The sequence below is a fragment of the Palaemon carinicauda genome, chromosome 15 (assembly GCF_036898095.1).
Source record: "Palaemon carinicauda isolate YSFRI2023 chromosome 15, ASM3689809v2, whole genome shotgun sequence".
NCBI lineage: Eukaryota > Metazoa > Arthropoda > Malacostraca > Decapoda > Palaemonidae > Palaemon > Palaemon carinicauda.
Window position 1 is genome coordinate 96,562,198 of NC_090739.1, and position 22,500 is coordinate 96,584,697.

At 39.2% G+C, this 22,500-nt stretch overlaps 2 protein-coding genes across 2 annotated transcripts in view; one reads left to right on the forward strand and one right to left on the reverse strand.

Moving 5' to 3' along the window:
* LOC137654342 (uncharacterized) overlaps positions 1–22,500 on the forward strand; it is a 212,023-nt gene that overhangs the window by 61,909 nt on the left and 127,614 nt on the right. The window contains exon 2 of the mRNA XM_068387959.1: positions 16,441–16,477. Within this exon, the coding sequence (XP_068244060.1) occupies positions 16,456–16,477 (22 nt within the window). The 5' untranslated portion in view covers positions 16,441–16,455. The remainder of the gene's footprint in view (positions 1–16,440; positions 16,478–22,500) is intronic.
* Positions 20,400–21,759, reverse strand: LOC137654798 (uncharacterized). Its single transcript, XM_068388751.1, has 3 exons — positions 21,279–21,759; positions 20,928–21,155; positions 20,400–20,626 (listed from the first exon to the last, which is right to left on the reverse strand). Exons 1-3 carry the CDS (start codon positions 21,541–21,543, stop codon positions 20,400–20,402), a joined length of 720 nt encoding a protein of 239 aa, XP_068244852.1. The 5' UTR covers positions 21,544–21,759.

Genomic DNA, 22,500 nt, shown 5'->3' on the forward strand with positions numbered 1-22,500 from the left:
GGTAAATCAAACTATTCAAAATATCACTTCTTTTTTTCTTTATTCTAATGGATTCTTGTGACAACGACCCCCCTCCCCTGGATATGCTGACTCGCCCCCGGCACTGTTAACAACCTCTGGCAATCCACTTAAAGACAATGTCGTCGACGAATTAGGAACTAAAAAGGACTATTCTTTCAACATTTGAAAAAAGGGTAATTTGGGCAACACAGGAAAATTGAAAATCCTGCATGTTACCCAAATCCCATTAGCAGCTAATTATGATGTGCTACATAAAATATTTGAGTGCTACGGATTAATAAAAGAAATTAGAAGGAAACTTCAAGATGACAAATGGGATTCTTGGTTATTTAATTGTCATGAAGAAGCATTCAATGCACGCCGTAGCATTATTAATATTAAAGTAGGTAATATGAGTAATAAGAGTGCTCTGTATGATGGGGTACCTAAAGATCTGGATGTCTATAGACCAGCAGACTGTATTGATAAAGAGACAGAAATAGTTATGCCATCCCAAAGAAAGACAAAACCACCAATGTGGCTTCTTGCTCAATCTACAAGAGGTACAGAAAATTATTTTAAGATCCACAAATTTCTTCAGAAGGTAGGAACGATCGCACCTGGAGATATATCTCGATTCGGCAAGAAAAGTTACTTGATAAAGGCCAAGTCATGCACACAGTCTGTTATATTGTCCAATTTAAAGACAGAAAATTATATCAAATTGGACATTTACGGATGATGAGATATTGGCTGTGTCCACTATCATTGTGGAAAATACATAAATTACCTGGAACTTCAATGATTATCCTTACTTAACAGGATGCTGATGTACCTTTCCACATAGATATAGAAAATGAAAGGATCAGAGTTCGACCTTTTAAGCAGAAGCCACTGCAATGTTTTAATTGCTTTAGATTTGGGCATCCTTCCAAAGTTTGCAAGAATGATAGAATTTGTAATACTTGCTCCAGTTTTTACCATGGGAAATGTACACTTCAGGTAAGGTGCTTGAACTGCAACTATAATCATAAATCTAATGATAGGAGCTGCCAGTTTTATAAGTTAGAAGAGGCTTCCCTCAGTAAATCAATTATTGAACATTTAAGCGTGTGTTATGCCAAGAGATCATTAAATAAATCTACTACCTATGCAAAGACATTAAAAACAGGAGAAAAAGTTCTTCAGGAATTATCTAACCCACCTACTACTGTAGGTAATTCTCGAAAAAGAAATTCACCATCTACTGATAGAGTGCTGCATAATAAGACAAGAATATCTCCTCCTAAAGATTTACCATTGAGTATCGACAAAAAGACATTGCCCACCACTATCAAACCTTTGTCCCCCATTACAAAGGGTCGTATTAACCTCTCCCAGACCATATCCTTGCCTGATTTAATGGAGATTCCACCTTAACCCTGGATAGGTACGGTCCTCGGACACCCCTTTAAGGGTATACTCGGACGCGAACGACCCCGACGCCAAAAAAAATTCTTGAAAAATCAGTTTTTGCAGTAACCTCCTTTTTTCTTTTGCCAAAAAAAACTTCAATGAATGCTTAAAACAACTGTAAAGATAAATACTACTCATCTGCAGAAAAACTATTTATTATAAATATTTTAAAAAATTAAGTAGAAAAAAAAAGACCTGACATAAAAATTCATAAAAAAAAAGTTTATACATATATACACAAATCCTTTTAGGAATTGATTCTTGAATGTTTAGGACACATCTTGATGTATTTTGGATGAAGTCAGACCCATGGAGGTGAAGATCTGAAATGAGAAAAAAAGGGTAACTTTTTTTGGCCAAAAAAAATTGTCCAAATTTCATGAATTTTTTTGGGTACCCAAATGAAATAGGAAGTGGCTAATTTTTTTAGGGAATAAACATATGTTATCCTAAAATAGAAATATGTAAAAAAATCTTCATTATTTTGTAAATTACATTTATATCAGGGGCCATATCTAAAGGTAATTTTTTGAGTACTTGGAAATTTCGTAAAAAAATACATATATTTAATATATAATATGATATTTATGCAGGTAAAAATATACCAAAATATCACAAATTCTATAGGGAACAAGAATATATATAGATAGGGCAGCTTACGCTTCGGATATGTCCACAAAATGGCCGCCTACCACACTGACTCAGACTCCCTAATCTGCCACTTGAAATGTAGGAAGGGTATGTCAATTTCAAGGTGTTATTTACTAATCTAATTATTATTGGATATGCATAAAAATTGTATGGTGGGTTGCTGGATAATTGTCGATTATTTTACGACTATAAAATTAAAATTCTGACCCAAAAAATTTTTTTTGAAGGGAAATAAAATCGAAAAAAAAATGTAAAACAATATTTTAGCTAAAAAAATTTGATGATATTCAATCAAAAAAAAAGTAAACAAAATTTTCCGACAAATAAACATCTAGAGGAATCATTACTCTGTGATAGTTCCTTAGTACGTAGTAATTTTGAAAGAATTGGGAAAAAACGAAAAAATGGCAATCACCGGAAAATCGAACACATACCTATATATACGCCATATCTGGCTAAAAAAAAGATAGGCATGGGTAGCCAGATCATCTAGAAACACTTTCCAACACTATAAAAATATAAGTTTTGCGACACTACTTGCCAATTCCTTACTGTAACATGACTAAGCAAAAAAATGCAAAACAAATAAAAAGGGGCACTCGTGGAAAAATGGCCATTCTAATATACGGCATTTCAGAAAAAAAAAAATTCAGCCACGTGCTAGGCAAACCATCAAGGCATATTTTCCGACAAATAAACATATAAATGAAATATTACTCTGTGATAGTTCCTTAGTACGTAGTAATTTTGAAAGAAATGGGAAAAAACGAAAAAATGGCAATCACAGGAAAATCGAACACATACTTATATATACGCCATATCTGGCTAAAAAAAAAATAGGCATGGGTAGCCAGATCATCTAGAAACACTTTCCAACACTATAAAAATATAAGTTTTGCGACACTACTTGCCAATTCCTTACGGTAACATGACTAAGCAAAAAAATGCAAAACAAATAAAAAGGGGCACTCGCGGAAAAATGCCCAACATTCTAATATACGGCATCTCAGATAAAAAAAAAAGACATGCACGTGTTAGCCCAACCATCAAGGCACACTTTCTAACACATAAACATGAAAAAAAAATCAATAATATACGGCAATTCCTTACTACGTAGTAAATTTTTACAAATATTGAAAAAAAAACAGAAATTGGCAACCGCAGTTAAATACCCAATATACCAATAACTACGTCGTATCTGACAAAAACAAAATCACGCATGGGTAGCCAGATCATCTAGACACACTTTCCAACATTAAAAAAGCAAAAGTTTTACGACACTATTTCGCAATATCTTACGGAAAAATGACTTGGCAAAAAAATTAAAAAAAATTAAAAAGGGACACTCGCGGTAAAATGCCCGACATTCTAATATACGACATCTCAGATAAAAAAAAAGACATGCACGTGTTAGCCCAACCATCAAGGCACACTTTCTAACACATAAACATGAAAAAAAAAATGAATAATATACGGCAATTCCTTACTACGTAGTAATTTTTACAAATATTGAAAAAAAACAGAAATTGGTAACCGCAGTTAAATACCCAATACTGTATACCAATAACTACGTCGTATCTGACAAAAACAAAGTCATGCATGGGTAGCCAGATCATCTAGACACACTTTCCAACACTAAACAAGCAAAAGTTTTACGACACTATTTGGCAATATCTTACGGAAAAATGACTTGGCAAAAAAATGAAAAAAAATGAAAAAGGGGCACTCGCGGTAAAATGGTCCTCGTGGTGATGAACGACATTTTAACTAAAAAAAAAAACATGCACATGGTAGCCAAACAATCCACCAAGACTTTCCACAACTGATAACCTATACAAGTTGCACCATTCTACGACAATTTCATAATACGTAATAACTTTGATAATTATGCAAACTACCTCAGAAGGGTAAACTCGGACGCGAACGACCCCGACGCGTCTCAGAAATCGGGGAAGGAGTACAGCTACAGCAATGCACATCTGGACACTACTAGAGCGTGTAGGGGATACACCTCCTGCAGGTCGATCACCCACAAATTCAGTCACAGGGGTGAGTCACGTGAGAAAAACCTGTTTTTTTTTGACGCTCGGGGTCGCAAACGACCCACCGTACCTATCCAGGGTTAAACCAAGTTATCAGGTGCACCTGTAGTGGGGAAGGTACAAAATCCTGGTAGCTCACAATCTATTAATCGTAAAAGAGAGAGACCTCCATCTCTCTCTCCCCCTCCATTAGAAACATTAAAGTTATAACATCAAATTAATAAATTGTTTTGTCTGTTGATGTTTCTAATGAACCAGAAGATAAACAGAATAAATCATAAATTCAAGTTGAGGTCCACCATCCGCCTCAACAAATAGATCAAAAGGACAAAAAGAAAAACACAAACGTAAAACCCAACATATCAAGACCATCTCTGAAGAAACCTACTGGTAATAATGCTAGATTAAAAACTGCTAATGGGAAGACCTCATCCAAGATGCCTTCCAGAAATTATCCATACTTTTTCCTCCATTTTGCAATGGAATTGTCAGGGTTTAAGGGCTAAATATGAAGAGCTTAAGCTCCTAATTCATGAACATTCCCCCATAATTGCATGTCTACAGGAAAGTAAGCTTGATGCTAACACTCCTTGTCCTTGAGAGTATTTTAGTTATAGAACACCATATAATCAACAAGCAGGGAGCCATGGTGGAAGTCTCGTGTACGTTCGTCGAGGTGTTCCCCAAATACCTATGTCTATTTGTACATCCCTGCCGGCAGTGGTTGTACAAATTGATATAGGGAGAAAATATACATCATGCTCTCTGTACTTACCTCTGAATGATAATATTTTATATGATGATTTAGTAGAGGTCATTCAACAACTCCCTCAACCTTTTCTTTTACTTGGAGATTTGAATGGTAGACATCCTTTATGGGGTGATGTTTTGGCAAACACTAGGGGCAATATTATCTCATAAATTGTGGAGAATGAGGATGTGGGACTCCTTAATAGAGAAGAGCCCACGCACTTCCATGTTCAGACAGGTACCTTGTCATGCATTGACCTTTCAATTGCAAGCTCTAACTGCCCTCTTGATTTTGATTGGAGGGCATTAGATGATTGGCATACTAGTCATCATGCACCAATCATAAACGGCAACAAGGGTCCACCTTTACAAAGATCGCCACGATGGAATCTTGACAAGGCAGACTGGGTTAAATTTTGTGAGCTACGTGAAATCGAGGGGAGTTCAGATAGTTTGAAAGTATTGATTATGCCATAGACCTACTGAATGGAACTCTCCATACAGCAGGAATCAATTCAGTTCCCAAAACCACAGGATTATTCAAAAGATGACCATTCCCGTGGTGGTCTTCAGAATTAACAGTCTTGCACAGAGCCACCAGAAAATCTCTAGACTAGATTGTGTAGATGCCGTACTGATGACAATTTGATAACACAAAAAGTGTAGAGCACAGTTCCGTTGTGCCATGAAAGAAGCTAAACTCCAGTCTTGGGTGTCTTTTGTTTCCTCCATTGACAGTAGAACACTACCATCTTCTGTATGGAGGAAAATAAAAAAGATCGCATGCAAATTCACCCCAAACCCCACCACCAGTGTTGAAAGTGAACAGTTAGTATGTGACTGAGGCAAATGAAGTTAGAAATGCCCTGGCTGACCATTTTTCAAATGTATCATGGAAGTGTGTAGTAGCTCCTGGTCACCAGTACAGGAGCATTGAAGAAAAGAAAATTTTAAATTTTGCTCAGAAGGGAAGAATCTTATAATTCTCCTTTTACTGAACGAGAACTCGATTCCACACTTGCTACTTGTAACGATACAGCCCCTGGACCTGATGGAACCCATGTGCAATGATTAAATATGTACATTTTAATAGTTATTTATTTTAAGCATCATTAAGAGAATATGGTATGATCATAGTGACCCAAGTGTTTAGGACCTAGCCATTATTTTAGCCTTTTTAAAACCCGGTAAGGACAAGTTTTTAGCAGCAAACTATCAACCTATTGCATTGACATCTTGTTTATGTAAAATCATGGAGAAGATGGTCAATGCAAGGTTGATGTGGTACCTTGAAAAGAAAGGTATTTTATCACCCATTCAATGTGGATTCAGAAAAATGCGCTCAACAACTGATGTGTTGATTAGACTTGAATCCTCTATTTGTGAAGCCTTTGCTTCCAAACTGCACCATGTGACAAGTCTTTTTTTTTTTTTACCTTGAAAAGTCATATGATACCACATGGAGATATGGTATACTTAAAACATATCATGAATTAGGATTAAAAGGAGAGTTACCACTATTTATTCAGTCATTTCTTTCACATAGAGTTTTTCAAGTGAGAGTGGGGGAAACTCTACCAGAGAGTAAATGTCAGCAAGGAGGAGTTCCTCAGTGTAGTGTGCTGAGTGTAACCCTGTTTGCACTAGCAATTAATGGGATGTTCTCAGTCATTCCCCTGGATGATCTCTCAACATAATTTGTGGATGATCTCTCCATATCATTTGCTGGAGCTAGAATGGCAATGGTTGAGAGAAAACTACAACTCTCAATTGACAAAATTATCCAGTGGGCCGATATGAATGGATTTAAGTTCTTGACAAGTAAAACTACTATTGTCCATAAATGTCGTATCCGGGGAGTACATCCAGACCCGTATATACACATTAAATGTCAACGGACCCCATGTGTAAGTTAAGCTAAATTTTTAATTTTGATATTTGATTGTAGGCTTACATGGGTTTCTCACTTAGAAGCATTAAAAGCTAAATGTCTCAAGGTTCTGAATATTTTAAAAGTATTGTCCCATACATCATGGGGAGCAGACCGCAATACTATTTTGTGATTATACAAGGCCTTGATTTTTTTCTAAAAGTCGTGTTGATGCTAGAGAATTACCTCTAGACCTTTACCGAATGTCTTCTATTATTCGGTACTGGTTTAGATTGCAAAGAGACACTAATTCTATAGCCTTTCAGACTGCAAGCCTTGTAAGGCACTCAACATACTTCGAGTTGCACCCAAAATCTCCTCAATCTTATGGCTTTCGGGTGAAACAATTATTAAACAGTCTTAATATAATTAGAATTAAGGTGCTTCCATTTAAGGTATCATCAACACCTCTATGGAAATTACCAGAGGTATCTTTATGTAAATACTTTATTGGAGTTCAAAAGAATGTGACTGACTTAAAAAACCATGTCTCTTTTTATGGAATATGTTGTAGAACATAGGAGATCAATTTTATATATACTGATGGCTCCAAATCTGATGCTGGCGTTTGATTTGGAGTACATAGTAATGGTTTTAATTGTAGAGGTTCACTGCCTCTAACAGCTTCTATATTTACTGCCAAACTGTATGGCATACTAACCGCTATTGAGAAAATAGCTTTGGAAAAGGAGGGTAATTTTACCATTTTTTATTGATGCAAAGAGTGTTCTTCAAGCTTTAGAAGGTTTTAATTCTAGTAACCCTCTAGTTTTAAAGATTTTAGAATGGCTTTTCATTAATGGACTGTGAGGAATAATGGTTCGATTTTGTTGAGTCTCAGCATATGTATGTGTCTGGGAATGAGAAGGCAGATTCATTGGCGAAGAATGCTGCATCTTAGTTGCTGCCAAGAAAGTATCCCATTCTCTGTAATGATTTCCTACCTAACATCAAGAAATTGTTTAGTAATAAATGACAACAGCACTGGGATAGTCTTGATAGCAATAAGATGAGAGAAGTAACAAATGTTATATCTCTTTGGAGGTATAACATGATGCCTCGAAAATGGGAGAAATCTCTTTGTCGTCTCCATATTGGTCACACACTGTTGACACATGAGTTTCTGCTGAAGGGCCAACACCAGCCGTATTGCTACGACTGTTTAGTACCTTTAACAGTGAGGCATTTGTAGACCGAATGCCCCAATTATAATAACTTCAGAAATAGGTATCTGTTTGAGGCTTGAGATGATGATGGCAGGTTCATCCTTACCAAGATTCTTGGACATGATGTGTCCTATTATGCGAGTGGCATTTTTAGATTTATTTCAGAAGCAGATCTTCTGAAAACTATTTAACTTCTATAATTACATTCAACTTTCATGGTTTTAATTGAACATTCTTTTGTTTTTTATATAAAATAAATATCGGCGTCAATGACCTTAGATGTCAGGATGCCTGAAAACTTTAAATCAATCCATCAATAGCAGCTTCTATCCCGGCACAACCACAGTGAGAACTCGTCGCAGGTTGTTAGAAATATTTGGTGCTCTTTTGGATTTCCATAAAATTTACAGTGCCAAAATGGTAGCGAGCTATCCAAGATCTTTGTTTTTTCTCCTGGTGCACCCTCAGCTCTGCAGATTCGTGAAATTTCGTAAGTATCATTACGTTATGTGTATGAAGTCAGGGATATATGATTCTCCCTACCCTTAAGGAAGAACCTGTCAGTAGAGTTAGTCCCAAAAGTAGAGATCTGACACAAAGCAATCCTCTCGGCTTACTAGCCTACCCATGGGAGTTTATCCACAGATCTCGGGATGATCTTATTCTTTGCCCTGTGGTAGTTACTTAACAAGTTATGTAAACCTAGCTCCCTCAGGGGGTAAGTAACAACTTGTCTAAGATAATGGTTACAAAATAGTCAACAAGGAAAGATGAAATGTCTGGCAATTCTCGTCTTCGTTTCCCTATTGGGTCTACGCAGTCTCTTAGATGTGTCCTGGATTGGATGCTAGTTGCAGGAGTCTCAAGACCAAGTAACTTTTCTAAACTGAAAAGTTCCACCATGAAGTTTCTTCATCATCCTCAGACGGGGTGAGGATGGATGGAATGTATGCTCCTAATCCTCGTATGGCCATATGCTACAACAATAAGGATATGCTCTGGGTGGTAAAAAGGTCGTAAGGTGTTATCACTTTCGCTAACTGCATTGACATTTCCCTGGTCAATAAACCATCCAGATTGTTTTCAGGGACTTCATCCTTAGGATAAACTCCTGTTAAAGGTTGAAGGATTTTATTACAGTGAACCCTCGCTACTTCGCGGTTCGACAATCGCGGATTCACCACTTCGCGGGGTTTTCCCATAACCCATATATATATACATATCGCGGATTTTCCGGAAAATTCGAAAATACCGCGAAATCTGAAGATAACCAAATATGATATTTTGTTACCTGTAATTCCATTAATACTGTAATTATAGTAATATCTGCTCTTACTGATTGTTCATTGCATTACATATGATATATAATTCAGCACAGAAAGAAATAAAACACGAAAAGAGAATGTGATCATACGATAATTCAGTACGTAGTAAAATTAAATCGAACATGAAACGCAAATCAGATGCAGTCATACCATATTAGAATGGTGTGTACTGTAATGGATGTGCTTCTTTTCCATGAATCTTTTGTATGTATACGTACGTAGTACAGTACTGCATCCAATAATATTCTTTGTTGCAAAAATCACATTTCGAATAAGTACTGTAAGCGTACGAGAGAGAGAGAGAGAAAGAGAGAGAGAGAGAGAGAGAGAGAGAGAGAGAGAGAGAGGCGTAAAATAGCGTACGTACGTAAATTTTTATTATTATTGTTATTATTATTATTATTGTTGTTGTTGTTAATAAAATTATTATTGTTATTATTATTAATCATTATTATTATTATTATTACTGTACAGTATTATTATCATTATTTATTATTATTACGGTATTGTACTTAATCTACGTACGTTCAGTGTGCGCGGGACATCTTCTATGAGTAATCAACGCACCATAGTACTGTATAAGACGGGTTGTGATTGGTTCAAGCGCTGATAGATGACGAATCAAAACTCAAGTTTTGTTATCTAGCCTGTGATTGGTGTTTGGCCCGCATCTCCAACCCGCAGCATCAGAGTTCTCGCGGGACTGCATCGTTCACTTTCTCTTTCCGCGTATTGCTGAGTAGACGTTCTTAAGTTTGTGAAGTTGAATCTGTGCTGTGTGCGACTGTTTTAAGTTGAACTTTTTGTTGAACTTTCTGTTACAATGGCTCCCAAGCGTTCTGCTTCTAGTAAGGCTGGTAGTGAGCCTAAACGCCACCGAAGAATGATGACGATAGCTGAGAAGGTTACGCTTCTCGACATGTTAAAAGATGGTAGAAGTTACGCGGCCGCCGGCCGCCATTTTGGCATCAACGAATCCACCGTTCGCTACATCAGGAAGGACGAGGCGAACATTAGAAAGACTGCTGCAATCACCTTTAGCAGATCAGCGAAGCGAGTCGTTACAACGCGTAATAAAACGATCGTACGCATGGAAGGTGCTTTAGCTGTGTGGATTGCCGACTGTCGGAAGAAGAACATAGCGTTGGATACGAACACCATCCGAACAAAGGCTTTGAGCTTGTATGAGAATTTTGCGGCAAAGGAACCTCATGACGACGATGGCGACCATGCTGAAGAAGATGATGATGTAGATGATCCTCAACCAGGGACCTCCACTGATTCCCAGCGTCAGAAACAACGTTTTTCCGCCAGCAAAGGATGGTTCGCGAAGTTTCAGAAACGCTTCGCCCTGAAAAGCGTTTCCCTGCATGGGGAGTCTGCTTCCGCTGACACTGCCGCTGCTGAAACTTACGTGAACCAGACTTTCAAGAACATTATCGCTGAAGGTGGATACAAGCCGGAACAAGTGTTTAATATGGATGAAACCGGCTTGTTTTGGAAGAGAATGCCGTCGCGAACTTTCCTGTTCAAAGAGGAAGCCAAAGCCTCTGGCTTTAAGGCATTCAAGGATCGCGTTACCCTCGTGATGTGTGGCAATGCTGCTGGATTTTTGTTAAAGCCGGGGCTTATTTATAAGTCGAAAAATCCTCGCGCTTTGAAAAACAAAAATAAGAATCTCCTTCCCGTGTACTGGATGCATAATCAAAAGGCATGGATTACGAAGATGCTGACCTCCAACTGGTTCCACCAGTGTTTCATCCCGCAAGTCCATGAATATCTCTTAGAGAAGGGCTTGCCATTCAAGATCCTTCTCCTTATGGATAACGCTGGTGGACACGCAACTGACCTGTCGCGTGAGGGCGTTCAGGTTGAGTTCCTGCCACCCAACACCACGTCATTAATTCAACCAATGGACCAGGGGGTTATCAGGGCGTTCAAGGCCCTCTACACGAAGAATACCTTGGCGGACCTCGTTGCGTGTGTGGATGCTGCCCAAGATGACGAGGATGAAGACTTCAACTTGAAGGCGTACTGGCGGCAGTACACCATAGCCACGTGCCTGCAGAATATTCAAAAGGCACTTCAAGAGATGAAACCTGCAACTGTAAATGCGAGCTGGAAGAAGCTGTGGCCCGATATTGTTTACGACGACAAGGGATTTACTCCGTCGGAAATCCAACACTCTGCAATACGGAAATCTGTGCAGTTGGCTGCCATAATTGGGGGTGACGGGTTTGGCGACATGACGACTGAAGACGTCGACGAGTTGTTGGACTGCCATTCCCAGCCCCTAACTGACGCAGATCTCGAAGACCTGACGAAATCGGCAAGTGAGGAAGAGAGTGAGGGTACCCAGGAAGAGACCCAAGAAAATGTAGAAGAAACGGGCTTAACATTAGAACGGCTCGCCAAGTTCTGCAACCATATGAAGGAGGCGAAAGAAATGTTGCAAGAGTGGGACGAGGATATGGTTCGCGCGATGCAATTCTGCAACAAGGTCGATGACATCACGACTCCCTACAGGATGCTCTTGGATCGAAAAAAGAAGCAGCGGCAACAACTTCCGATCACAATGTTTTTTCAGCCTCGCATAAAAGAGCCAGTTCCTCCTGCTAGTACGCCTTCGGAAGAAATTGAAGAAGTTGAAGAGGTGTCCCAGGAAAAGACACCTCCGTCTGAAGAGACGTAAAATACTATCATTGACTGCACAGTAGAACACATCATCAGCTTCATCATCATCATTTCTACTGTGCAGCAAATTCATCGCCATCGTCATTCAAGTTTTTCTGGAACTTCTTTCGTGGTGAGTACAGTAACAATCTTTATTTTTTACTTTAACCTGTTTTATAGTTTAGTACTGTACGTACTGTATGCATTAAGTTAAAGGGAAGGTTTTAAAAGTCTACATGTTGTAACCTATCATATTTTTTTTGTTTAAAATTTACATTTACGTACGTAAAACAATCTCTCTCTCTCTCTCTCTCTCTCTCTCTCTCTCTCTCTCTCTCTCTCTCTCTCTCTCTCTCTCTCTCTCTCTCTCTCTCTCTCTCTCTCTCTCAAATTGTTTTCCTGCTTTGCTACGTACAAGTACTGTATAATTTATATTTGTAAGGTAACATATTTTGTAAATGCTTTGTACTGTAAATACTGTATGTACTGTATCATTATTTATCACTATCATCATGCGTGTTAAATGCCTTGTTTGTTCTGAGCGTGGTTGTTTACTGAGCGTACACGCCGTCGTTTCAGGCGGCGTCATAAAGAAAAAGATTTCATTTGGAAGTCCTAAGAAAAATACGTAAACTAAAACATTGGTAATAAAAAAATCAACATACAGTACTGTATAATCAATATAATCGATGCAAAAACTAACCATACGTACATATATGTGTACACTAAATGAGTTTGTTTCTTCATTATGATCAGAGATGAACGTAAACAAAACATTGGTTGCCATTTTTTATCGTGCTTTTTAGGTGTTTAGGAAACACATGATATAAAATCGCCTTTAATATTTGTGCCTGTTTTAGTTTAGGGTGCTGTAGTACATGCATTAAGTGTTCTGTACATTACAGGGTGTAAAGGGTGGTTTGTTAACAGTACTACGTACAAGGGAAGGTTTTAAAAGTCCGAATATACATGTTAAATAAATAGGTAAATATGCTGTCACTACTTCGCGGATTTTCACCTATCGCGCCCGCGTCTGGAACCTATCTACCGCGATAAACGAGGGTTCACTGTACATGTAGGAACAAATCACACATATTCTAATGGGCCAGGTTGTGAGAACAGTGAAGAAGAGCGGAATGAATTTGTGATGGGCGACTTGAATGCCAGAGTGGGTGCTGCGGAGGTAGGTGTCATTGGAAAGTGTGGCATACCAAGTGAAAATGAGTGGTGAGACTGGTTGATGTGTGTTGAAGAGCTGGTGATAAGTTGTTTTTTTTTCTTCAAAAAGAAAAGTTTACATTGGGCAATAGTGGCAAATATAAGTGGTAGAGAGGTCATTAATGGGGTATGTGTCGATAAGAATAGGGATGTTTGGATGATTGAAAGATGTGTGCATGTTTAAGGGTATGTCTGATAACTTTTTGGTTGAAGGAAAATCAGTTGTCACGAGAGAGGAGAAGTAGAAGGGAATGTAAAAGGTAGGTAGTAAATATTGAAGAGTTGAGAAACCAGAGATAAAAAGTAAATATCAAGAAAGGGACATGGCATGTGACATGGTGAAAGGAAGATAAATTGATGATCTAGATGAGGAATGAAAGTTAGTAAAACCAAATTTTGTTGGAATTGCCAGTGATGTGTGTGGCAAGAGGATTGTTGGAGGCATCATAAGGAAGGGTAGTGAATGGTGGGATGAAGGAGTGAAGATGAAAGCGAAAGACAAAAATGTGGATTTTTAAGAATGGTTGCAGAGAAATGGTATAGAGAAGTATGAAAGATATAGAGAAAAATATGAAAGTAAAATGAAAGGAAGCTGAGGCAAAGAAGAGTGCTAACTGAAGGTGGGATCAAGGATTGAGTCGTTTGTATGAAGAGAACAAGAGGTAAGGAGGGGTGGATAGGGAAGTGGATATGAATGTGTTGAGGTGGTTTGGCCATATAGAGAGAATGGAAACTGGCCATATGCGGAAGAAGGTGATGAATGCAAAAGTTGATGGGAGAAATACAAGAGGGAGGCCAAGGTTGGTGTGGATGGATGGAGTGAAGAAAGCCTTAGGTTATAGAAGGATTGATGTGAAAGAGGCAAAAGAGCATGCTGGAAATAGTAATGAATGGTAAGGAATTTTGACGTTGAGTGGTTTGCGGACTGTGGCCAGAGGTAGCACCCGAACTCCCTAGTGTCCGAATGCCGACCACAGCCCAACGTTCACTACACAACAAGTATACAACGGTGGAATACCCAAAAACCTAAGTAACAGGTCAAGAGAACGAAGCACTGGGCACCACCCCTTGATTTATACTGGGCAAGGGGACCCAGCTAGAATCTTAGTTTCTCCTTTTATTTATCCTACCTTGAGCTTGCTGAATAAACAGGTAGCATGACCACTGATTCATTTCTGGGAAATTAGTATAATTTAAATAGCTCTGTATTCTTTAGGTAAGATGGTTTCAAGTTCAAGAAAAAATGTTAAAACATTAGGTGAAAAGGAAAGAATTTTTTATACTGACAACAGGACAGTGTGGGAGGAAAAAATTATGATAAATGACTTATTAGAAAGATAAAAACAAAACAGTGGCTGAGAAAGGGACTCAGTGATGTAAGGAACTGGAATAAATTTGTCTTCATAAAAACAAGCAAAAAATATTTATTTGTAAATGAAACTAAAAACTGTTAGGAATACATTAACATTGTTTTGTCAATTCAAAAAATAAAAAAATTAAGGGCAAAATTAGCATCCCTTTACACTCCAGCTTCAAGTTAACAAGATAAACAAATTTTGAATAAAAATAAAAAAAATTATTCACATGCTGGACACATAAGTTTTCTAAACCACCTCAAACCAACCACCCATAAGAAAATATAAATCTGAAAATACTGTACTACATCAATTTTCCTTAAATCAATACTGTCCCTTCAATATCCAGTTCACCACTAAGCTGCAAAGTCACTTAAAATTATTAAATTCTGAACGGTACGGCTGCATACGATGCCGTGCAGGTCTCTGCAGGCCCACAATAACAATGTCTCTAAAATCTCCTATTGTAAACCTGCACTGTGATAAGGTTTCTTGTCATCGAAACCTTCTGACCAACACCAGTAATGCCTAGATCTCTCATTCTTGGAAGGCGTTTTAAGTCTGGAACAATTCAGACTAAACTCGAACACAGTCACTCTCCTCCTAACAACTGAATTCACTTCTGGGGCCCAAGACTAGATATCCCATTTCAATAGCTCCTGTTAAATATTAATGTTTATGACACACTCATATAACGAGATTCTTCCTCGTTACTTCGCACATCGAAACAAAATGTTCATTAACTTTACGGTGTTAACTGCCGAACGCGAGCAGTCGACAATGGCCTTATAATACATATATTTTTGTGTTTTCAGTCAAACACTTGATGGGACTTACAGATGATATGAATACAGAGCAGCATCACAGACCACTACACACAGGTAACAGGCAATGATCAACCTTCTTTGTTCTATGTACTTAGCAGAATGGTCTCAGCTTCTTTCCTATATACAGTACATACAGTACTCTGAAATCTAACTTTCCCTCCCTACTGAGTGTAGAGGGCTGCTGTCAATACCTAGAAAGAAATAATAATGGATTAAGACATTTTTGGGAGCGCACAGAGGGGTATTAAAAAAAAAAAAAATAATAGTGGGTTGATACCACACAACCAACAAAGCTTTCTTAGACGCAAACCACTTTTTTATTCCAACGTAGGTCGTCTTGGTGTCCGCGCTGATGTAGCAGCATTAGGGGATGCATCATATGAAGCTTCATTTGTGGTGGATAACAGGAGGTTGGGCTGTGGCACCATATCAACACAGTACCAACCAAACTCGGCAGAATCCCATTTTAAACAGGGAGGAGCGAAGGGAAGTCTCCCCCCTCTTTTTTTTTTTTTTTTTTCTTGTTGGCTACCCCCCACAATTTTGGGAATTGCCTTGGTAGATAGGTAGATGCTTTACCTAACTACACTATGCAAACCTGAGACTTTTCAAGTTATTCTATTCTCCTCAATGATTGGGCAAGTCCAAGGTTAAGGTCAAAGTGAAGTTTTTGCTACCAAGAGGGTTGGTGGCTGTGCTACCAAGAGGTTTGTGGGGCCTACCCACCACCTACCAGCTACTAATACTAAGAACCACTACCTTGTTCAAAGATGAATAGGTCATTTCTAGCTTCCATAAAGTCATACTCCTATCAAAGGGCTCAGGTTTTTAAAGTTAGGATAAAAACAGATGAAAACATGTGGTTTTTATGAGTAGTGTAAAGCATTCTTGGAGATAATTGCCATTGGTCATCAATGACCAGTTATGCCGTTCGGTATTTTGTATGGTATTTTGATAGCCAGGTATGTTGTACATGATATTGTACAATATAATACATCTTTAACTAGGTCAAACGAAAACTTTTGAATACATATTCTTTTTATTGCAGGTTCTGTTTGAAGCCATGTCAGATTGGGAGGACAATGGTAAGCATACTTTTGTTCAGAGGTTTTTTGTCTAGTACAGTACTTTACTCAAACATTTATAAAAGGGAGAGATTTATCAAAATGTTAATTTTTTACTTTTTAAACTATATTTTTGAAATGTAGTCATGGTGACATAGGTAAGGTTACATATTCCATTGTCAGCCTGTCTCTTGATAATGTGACAATTTCTTGACATCTTGAAAAAAAATTTTTCTTTTTCTCCCCGTCTTTCTCAAAATAATTCTTGATAACTTTTACACTTTTTTTTTCTATACGAACTTAATTGTCTTTTAATATTAGTGTGCTTTCATTGAAGCTTGTTAAAATTGATAATGAGGTGATGGTAGTTACTGCCAAGTGGGATGTAAACCCTTTTCTACCTAAAGGCTGCTGAGCAACCACTTTAGTTTTAGCTGTAAGATAGTCCAGACATACTTCCAGCATTCTTATCTGGGTGTTGTTCCGTAACTGAAATACAAACCACGCTATTTAATATGGGTAATTATTTTCGGCGTAGCTGAAAGGACGAGCCATTAGAATTTTAACGAGGGTTTACTACCCCACCGCTAGTTAGGGGGGGTAGGGTAGCTTGCTACCCCCCCCCCTCACATACCTGTGTGGTAAGGTTCACTTTGCTATCGGCTCGGGTGCTAGACGGACGTGTCCGCTGTCACCCTCGCCTACACGACAGCCATTATTAATCTTTGTTTTTTGCTTTTTCTTTTTCTAGAGTGTTGTGAAGTTGGCCTCTACAATGCGGAAGTGTCCTGGGTTGCCTGACCACCCTTGTGGGACCTTCATGTCGTCAATAGACACAGACTCTCACACCTTATGCCTTTATTGTAGGGGTCAACGGTGTGATAGTGGTAATGTATGTATTGAATGTAGGGAGTGGTCTACCTCCCAGTGGGAGAGGTTGTCCCGGCGCCGGAAGAAGAAGTCCAAACGGGATATTTCTCCTTCAAAGGTTTCTTTGAAGAAGGAAAATCCTAAGGACTCTTTTTCCGTGGCCCAAACCTCCTCCGAAGCTCCCACTCGATCGGCTTCTCTCAAGAGGCTGTCGAGTGGTAGCATAGGCCGTATTGTTGTTGAACGATCTCGGGGTTTGGGAGAGGGAGTTGCCTCCCATAGCGAGGCAGCTCCTCCTCCTCCCCCGGGTGAGGATATAATTGTTTCTCCTAATGTGAATGTGAGTAATAATGATCTTTTACAGCTTTGGGCTTCCTTGGGGCTTCAGGGCTCGCCCTCCAAGGAAGCCCTGTTTGACATGATCAGGTTGGTAGCAGCTGTCAAACAGTCACCGACGGTAGCAGAGGTTGACCCTCTGTCTATCGTCGAGGCTGTTGTGGCAGAGGCTTCCAATGAGTGTTCAAACCTCTGCTCCTGTTGTAGCTGAAGGCTTAGCTCCCCCTCCGAACATCCTTCGAGGGAGGAACTAAGTCCAACGGTCTCTCCTGCAGGTGATTCTTCCCCCGGGGGAGTTCACTGACAGAGACTCCTCTTCGGAGGACTGCCAATGGTCTGCCTGGTGCTCCCAGAGGACGTATAAGACGTAAGGCTTGCCTTCCTCTTCGTCGCCGAGGTCTACCTTCTCCTCACAAGGGTGTTAGGAGGCGCCTCTTCAGGTCTTCGTCCTCGCAGTCCGCCGCAGAGGAACCTCGTTCTTCAGCGACCGTTACTGCTACTTCTTTGGACCTGGACATCTCCGCAGATCATTCGCGATCTCCTTCTCCTGCCAGACCTGCTGACCTGCCGTCGCCCTTCCTGGCTGCAGGTGCGCTGTGGGCGCCCACCCATCCCGTTATCCAACAGGCACCGGTCCCTTCGGGGAAAAAGGGGCTTTCACACATTGTGTGTAAGACCCTTATGGGGACCGTCCGCCATGTCCGCCATTTTTTTTTTCTGATGATCCAAATTACACCATTTCTATATATGTTTTAGACATATATATAATACCTTCATCATATAAAATTTCAAGTCATTTGATCAAAAACTTTTGGATTTATTAGCAAAAATCATGATTTAAAAACAAAATTTAGGTACATTTTTCCCGACTACTATAATACCAATTGTATTGAAACTTTACCATAAAAACTACTCTATCAACCGAACAATTCTGTCTGACAGAATTTTGATTTTCATTTCCTTTTTTTTTTAATGAATTTTTATTTTTTTTCCTCGTCTAGACGGAAAATAATCCTGAAAAAAAAATTTAAAATGAAAATCAAAATTTTGTCTGACAGAATTGTTGGATTTTTATTCTTCTTTTCAATGATATCTTTATCTCTAAAATTGAAGAATAAATAGCTGAGAAAAATGTACATAAGTGCGGATAAGTATGTTTTCGAGTTATGAGCTCCTAAAGATTTGCCATGTATATTTCTGCATTTTTCATAAAAGAAAATAAAAAAACATTATTATGAAAACTAACTTATTTTTATTGTTGATATTGTTGATTTCTACAGCAAGGCTCCCGGTCCCCCCCTTAAAAAGGGTATTAATACCCTAATTGTACTAACACACTTAGTGTAAGGGTGTCGGGAGCTGCCTCCTCCCTCATTGTTGCCAGGGTTTAGCAGACCAAAAATGCTCCAGCTTTATATTCTTCTCCTTGTTTCTCTGGCTTCTTTGTTCTTGTTTTTATTCTCTCTCTACTTCTTGCTCTTTCCGTGTCATAAATTGTGAGTGAATTGTGTATATCAGGACTTTTTCCAAATAACTTTACCATCAAGTTACTTTGCAGATATCCAAAATTATTTTCCAAAACTGTCAACCTTGATGCAAATTTCATTCTAGACATGCCAAAAAACTTTTATTTGGGGCACTTCATCCAAAGCCTAGAATGCAGTGATTCATTTGGATTTTGAGTCGAGCCATGCAGGCATCTTTGCAATAGTTTGGGGTCAGACAAACTATTGAAAACACTTCTTATGTGTGTGCAAAGCTCATAAGGTATTCCTGCAAGATGATTTTTCCTTGTTGCATGTGATGGTATTTTTTCTTTTTTGGCTATAGCTCTATTGTAAAAACACCATGATTCAGGGCCAGTAGGGCACATTTGATGGACTGGGTGTTCATCATCAGATGTCAAGTGATGATAAATAGCCCAAATAGCATTTGGCATCTGATCCACTGTTGTGTTTAAATTATTTCTTAATGCCATACCATAATATGCTTGAATATTATTTATAATGGCTTGGGTCAACTTGGTTTTTCCTGACAATAAACTTCTTTTCATTTGTTTGCCGCTTTTTGTTGTTATGTATTCACTTACTTCAGATTTCATTTTTATGAGCCTGTGGCCCATTCTTTTTTGGGCATGACAAATACACTCCTCCTCCTCTATCTTCACACCTTCATATGGCCCTTTGCCTTTATTCATTTCACATACTGCATTGTATGCACTCGAGTCCCCATCTCCAACAAATGTCTTATATCTGAAACCATTATTCAATGATCTCAACCACATTCTCTTTGCTTCTTCTGCTTCCATGGCACCAGATTTTCCTTCAAAGTTTTTATTGCACTTATGTTTTGGCTTATTTCCTTCTTCTTGTCCTTCCTCTTTTCCTTCGTCACATATTTTGCAATAATTACACAAAATTTCACAACCAAATACTTTCCCGGTGAATACATCAATGAAAGATAACCACTATGTCTGGCATAAGATCCCGCTGCCAGAGGCTTGCAGAAAAATCCTCCCGTTTTATTCAGGCCTGCTCTTCCTATACCTGTAGTAAGAGAATGATATACTTCTTGTAAATTCGCTTCACCAAATTTATGACATTCCCTTCCCTTCCAATGCCTCATTGGGGGTAGGTAGCTAATGGCCGTATGGCAACCCTCACAAGATACTTTAAATGTTGTATCCCATCTGTCCCTCTCTGCGTGTACACTGACTGACTTTCTACAGTTTCGCTTTCTACAAGTCACGCCTCATCATTTCTTCTTGCTGTTTTCTTGAAATAGTGAATTTTTCCTCGTATTCTGGGATATCGCTAATATCAATCCCAATTATATGAACATGAACTGGCGGTGAAATTGAGTCCTCACTCACGTACTGTGAGGTTGAAGGTTTAGGGTTTGAAAGCAATTCCTGGCTTATATCCCACGACGTGGATGGCTTAGGCCTGCCAAATTCTCCTTCATCTGGCAGCGAAAATGAATGACTAACATCCGTTGAGGTAGAAGGGATACGCTCACTCTCCCTCCCCCCCTCTCTCTCTCTCTCTCTCTCTCTCTCTCTCTCTCTCTCTCTCTCTCTCTCTCTCTCTCTCGCGCTCTCTCTCGCTCTCTCGCGCTCTCTCGCTCGCTCTCGCGCTCTCTCGCTCGCTCTCGCTCGCTCTCTCGCTCTCTCGCTCTCTCTCTTTCTTACATTTTCATCAAAATGTATATCAATGAAAAAAAAAACCGATTGAATGCCAAGAGTTAATTAAGCAAGTTAAGGTACGTACTTCATTTTCGGCAATAGTGGATTTCAAGATGTCGATTACTGCCAGAATGGAGGACACTTGGTGCATTGAAAGGTCCTTAGGAGCAGCATCATCTGTTGGCTGCTGTTGAGGTTCTTGTTGAAGAGTATCCTCGACTGCAGCGGCACTAATAATATCTTCCTCTGTTGCTTCTTCCCCTCCAGCATGTATTTCTAGGAGGTCGTCCTCGGCCACATCACCAAAACCTGTGAAAATACAATCAATACATTTATCATATAGAATTTTGAACAAGATATATAAAAGTTGTGTCAAATGATTCAGGAATGTACTGTATGTACAGTAAAAGAAATCGGGAAAAAATACTGTACCTGGTACTAGACGAGCTTCCTGTACGGCGGCTGCAAGAACATCACGTGATTGCTGAATTGGTTGCGTAATAGGAGGAACGAGGTGGGGAGCCAGCTTCAACCACCCATGCCTGATCGTTGCCACATTTAAGCCTTCCCATGCTTTCATAAGGTGGTCTACTGCATGTTTTACAGTAAATTTCCTCCAGAATTCGTGCACTGTGAGTAAATCTTCGTTTACTTCTTCCTCCATTGGCTCATCCACGTCTGAATCATCTTCAATCATCTGTTGAGCCTCGATGTTAGACTCCGTACATCTCCGAAAATCTCGGAACACAGTTTTGTGATAGAGAGCTTTAACACAAGCGATGATTTCCTGAAAACATAGGAAATAAAAATGATTAAGACAATTGTTATTTATAGCTTGCCCTCAACCCCCCTAATTCATTATGTTTAAATTCTCTCTCTCTCTCTCTCTCTCTCTCTCTCTCTCTCTCTCTCTCTCTCTCCACAATTTTCCTCAGAAAACGATACTCTTTACTTTGCCATCGAAATTCTCTCTCTCTCTCTCTCTCTCTCTCTCTCTCTCTCTCTCTCTCTCTCTTTCTTATGCAATAATTAGAACACACCTGATCTAAGGGTTGTAGAAGAGAAGTTGTGTTAGGAGGAAGAAAGACGACACGAACGTTTGGGTGTAAGCCATCCAAAAACGAAGGGTGTGCAGGGCAGTTGTCCAGAGTCAAGATGACTTTAAATTCACGGCCATCTTAAAGGCACTTCCGACGGGCGTCAGGAACAAAGCAGTTGAGGAGCCAATCTTGGGAAATGGTCGAATTTATCCATGCCTTTTTTGAGGACCTCCAGTACACGGGTGCATCTTTCATATCTTGAAGATGGTTGTAGCATCGAGGGTGTTTGGCTGTGTGCACGACAAGGGTCTTCATCTTATGGGTGCCGGTGCTATTGACACAGAATAGCACAGTTAATCGAGATTTGTCCGTTTTCCTCCCTCGTGCCTGCTTAACATTTTTAGCTAAAAATTTTGTTTTTGGCATCCTTTTGTACTGGAGGCCCGCCTCATCCATATTGTAGACAGCATCCGGGTGGTATCCTCCATCTTCGATTATTCCCTTCAGGATGGCAGGGAATTCCTTGGCTGCAATTTCATCTGCAGAGTTCCTCTCCCCCGTCATGTTAAGATTCCGTATACCCTTCCTCTCTAAAAACCTGTAAAGCCAGCCGG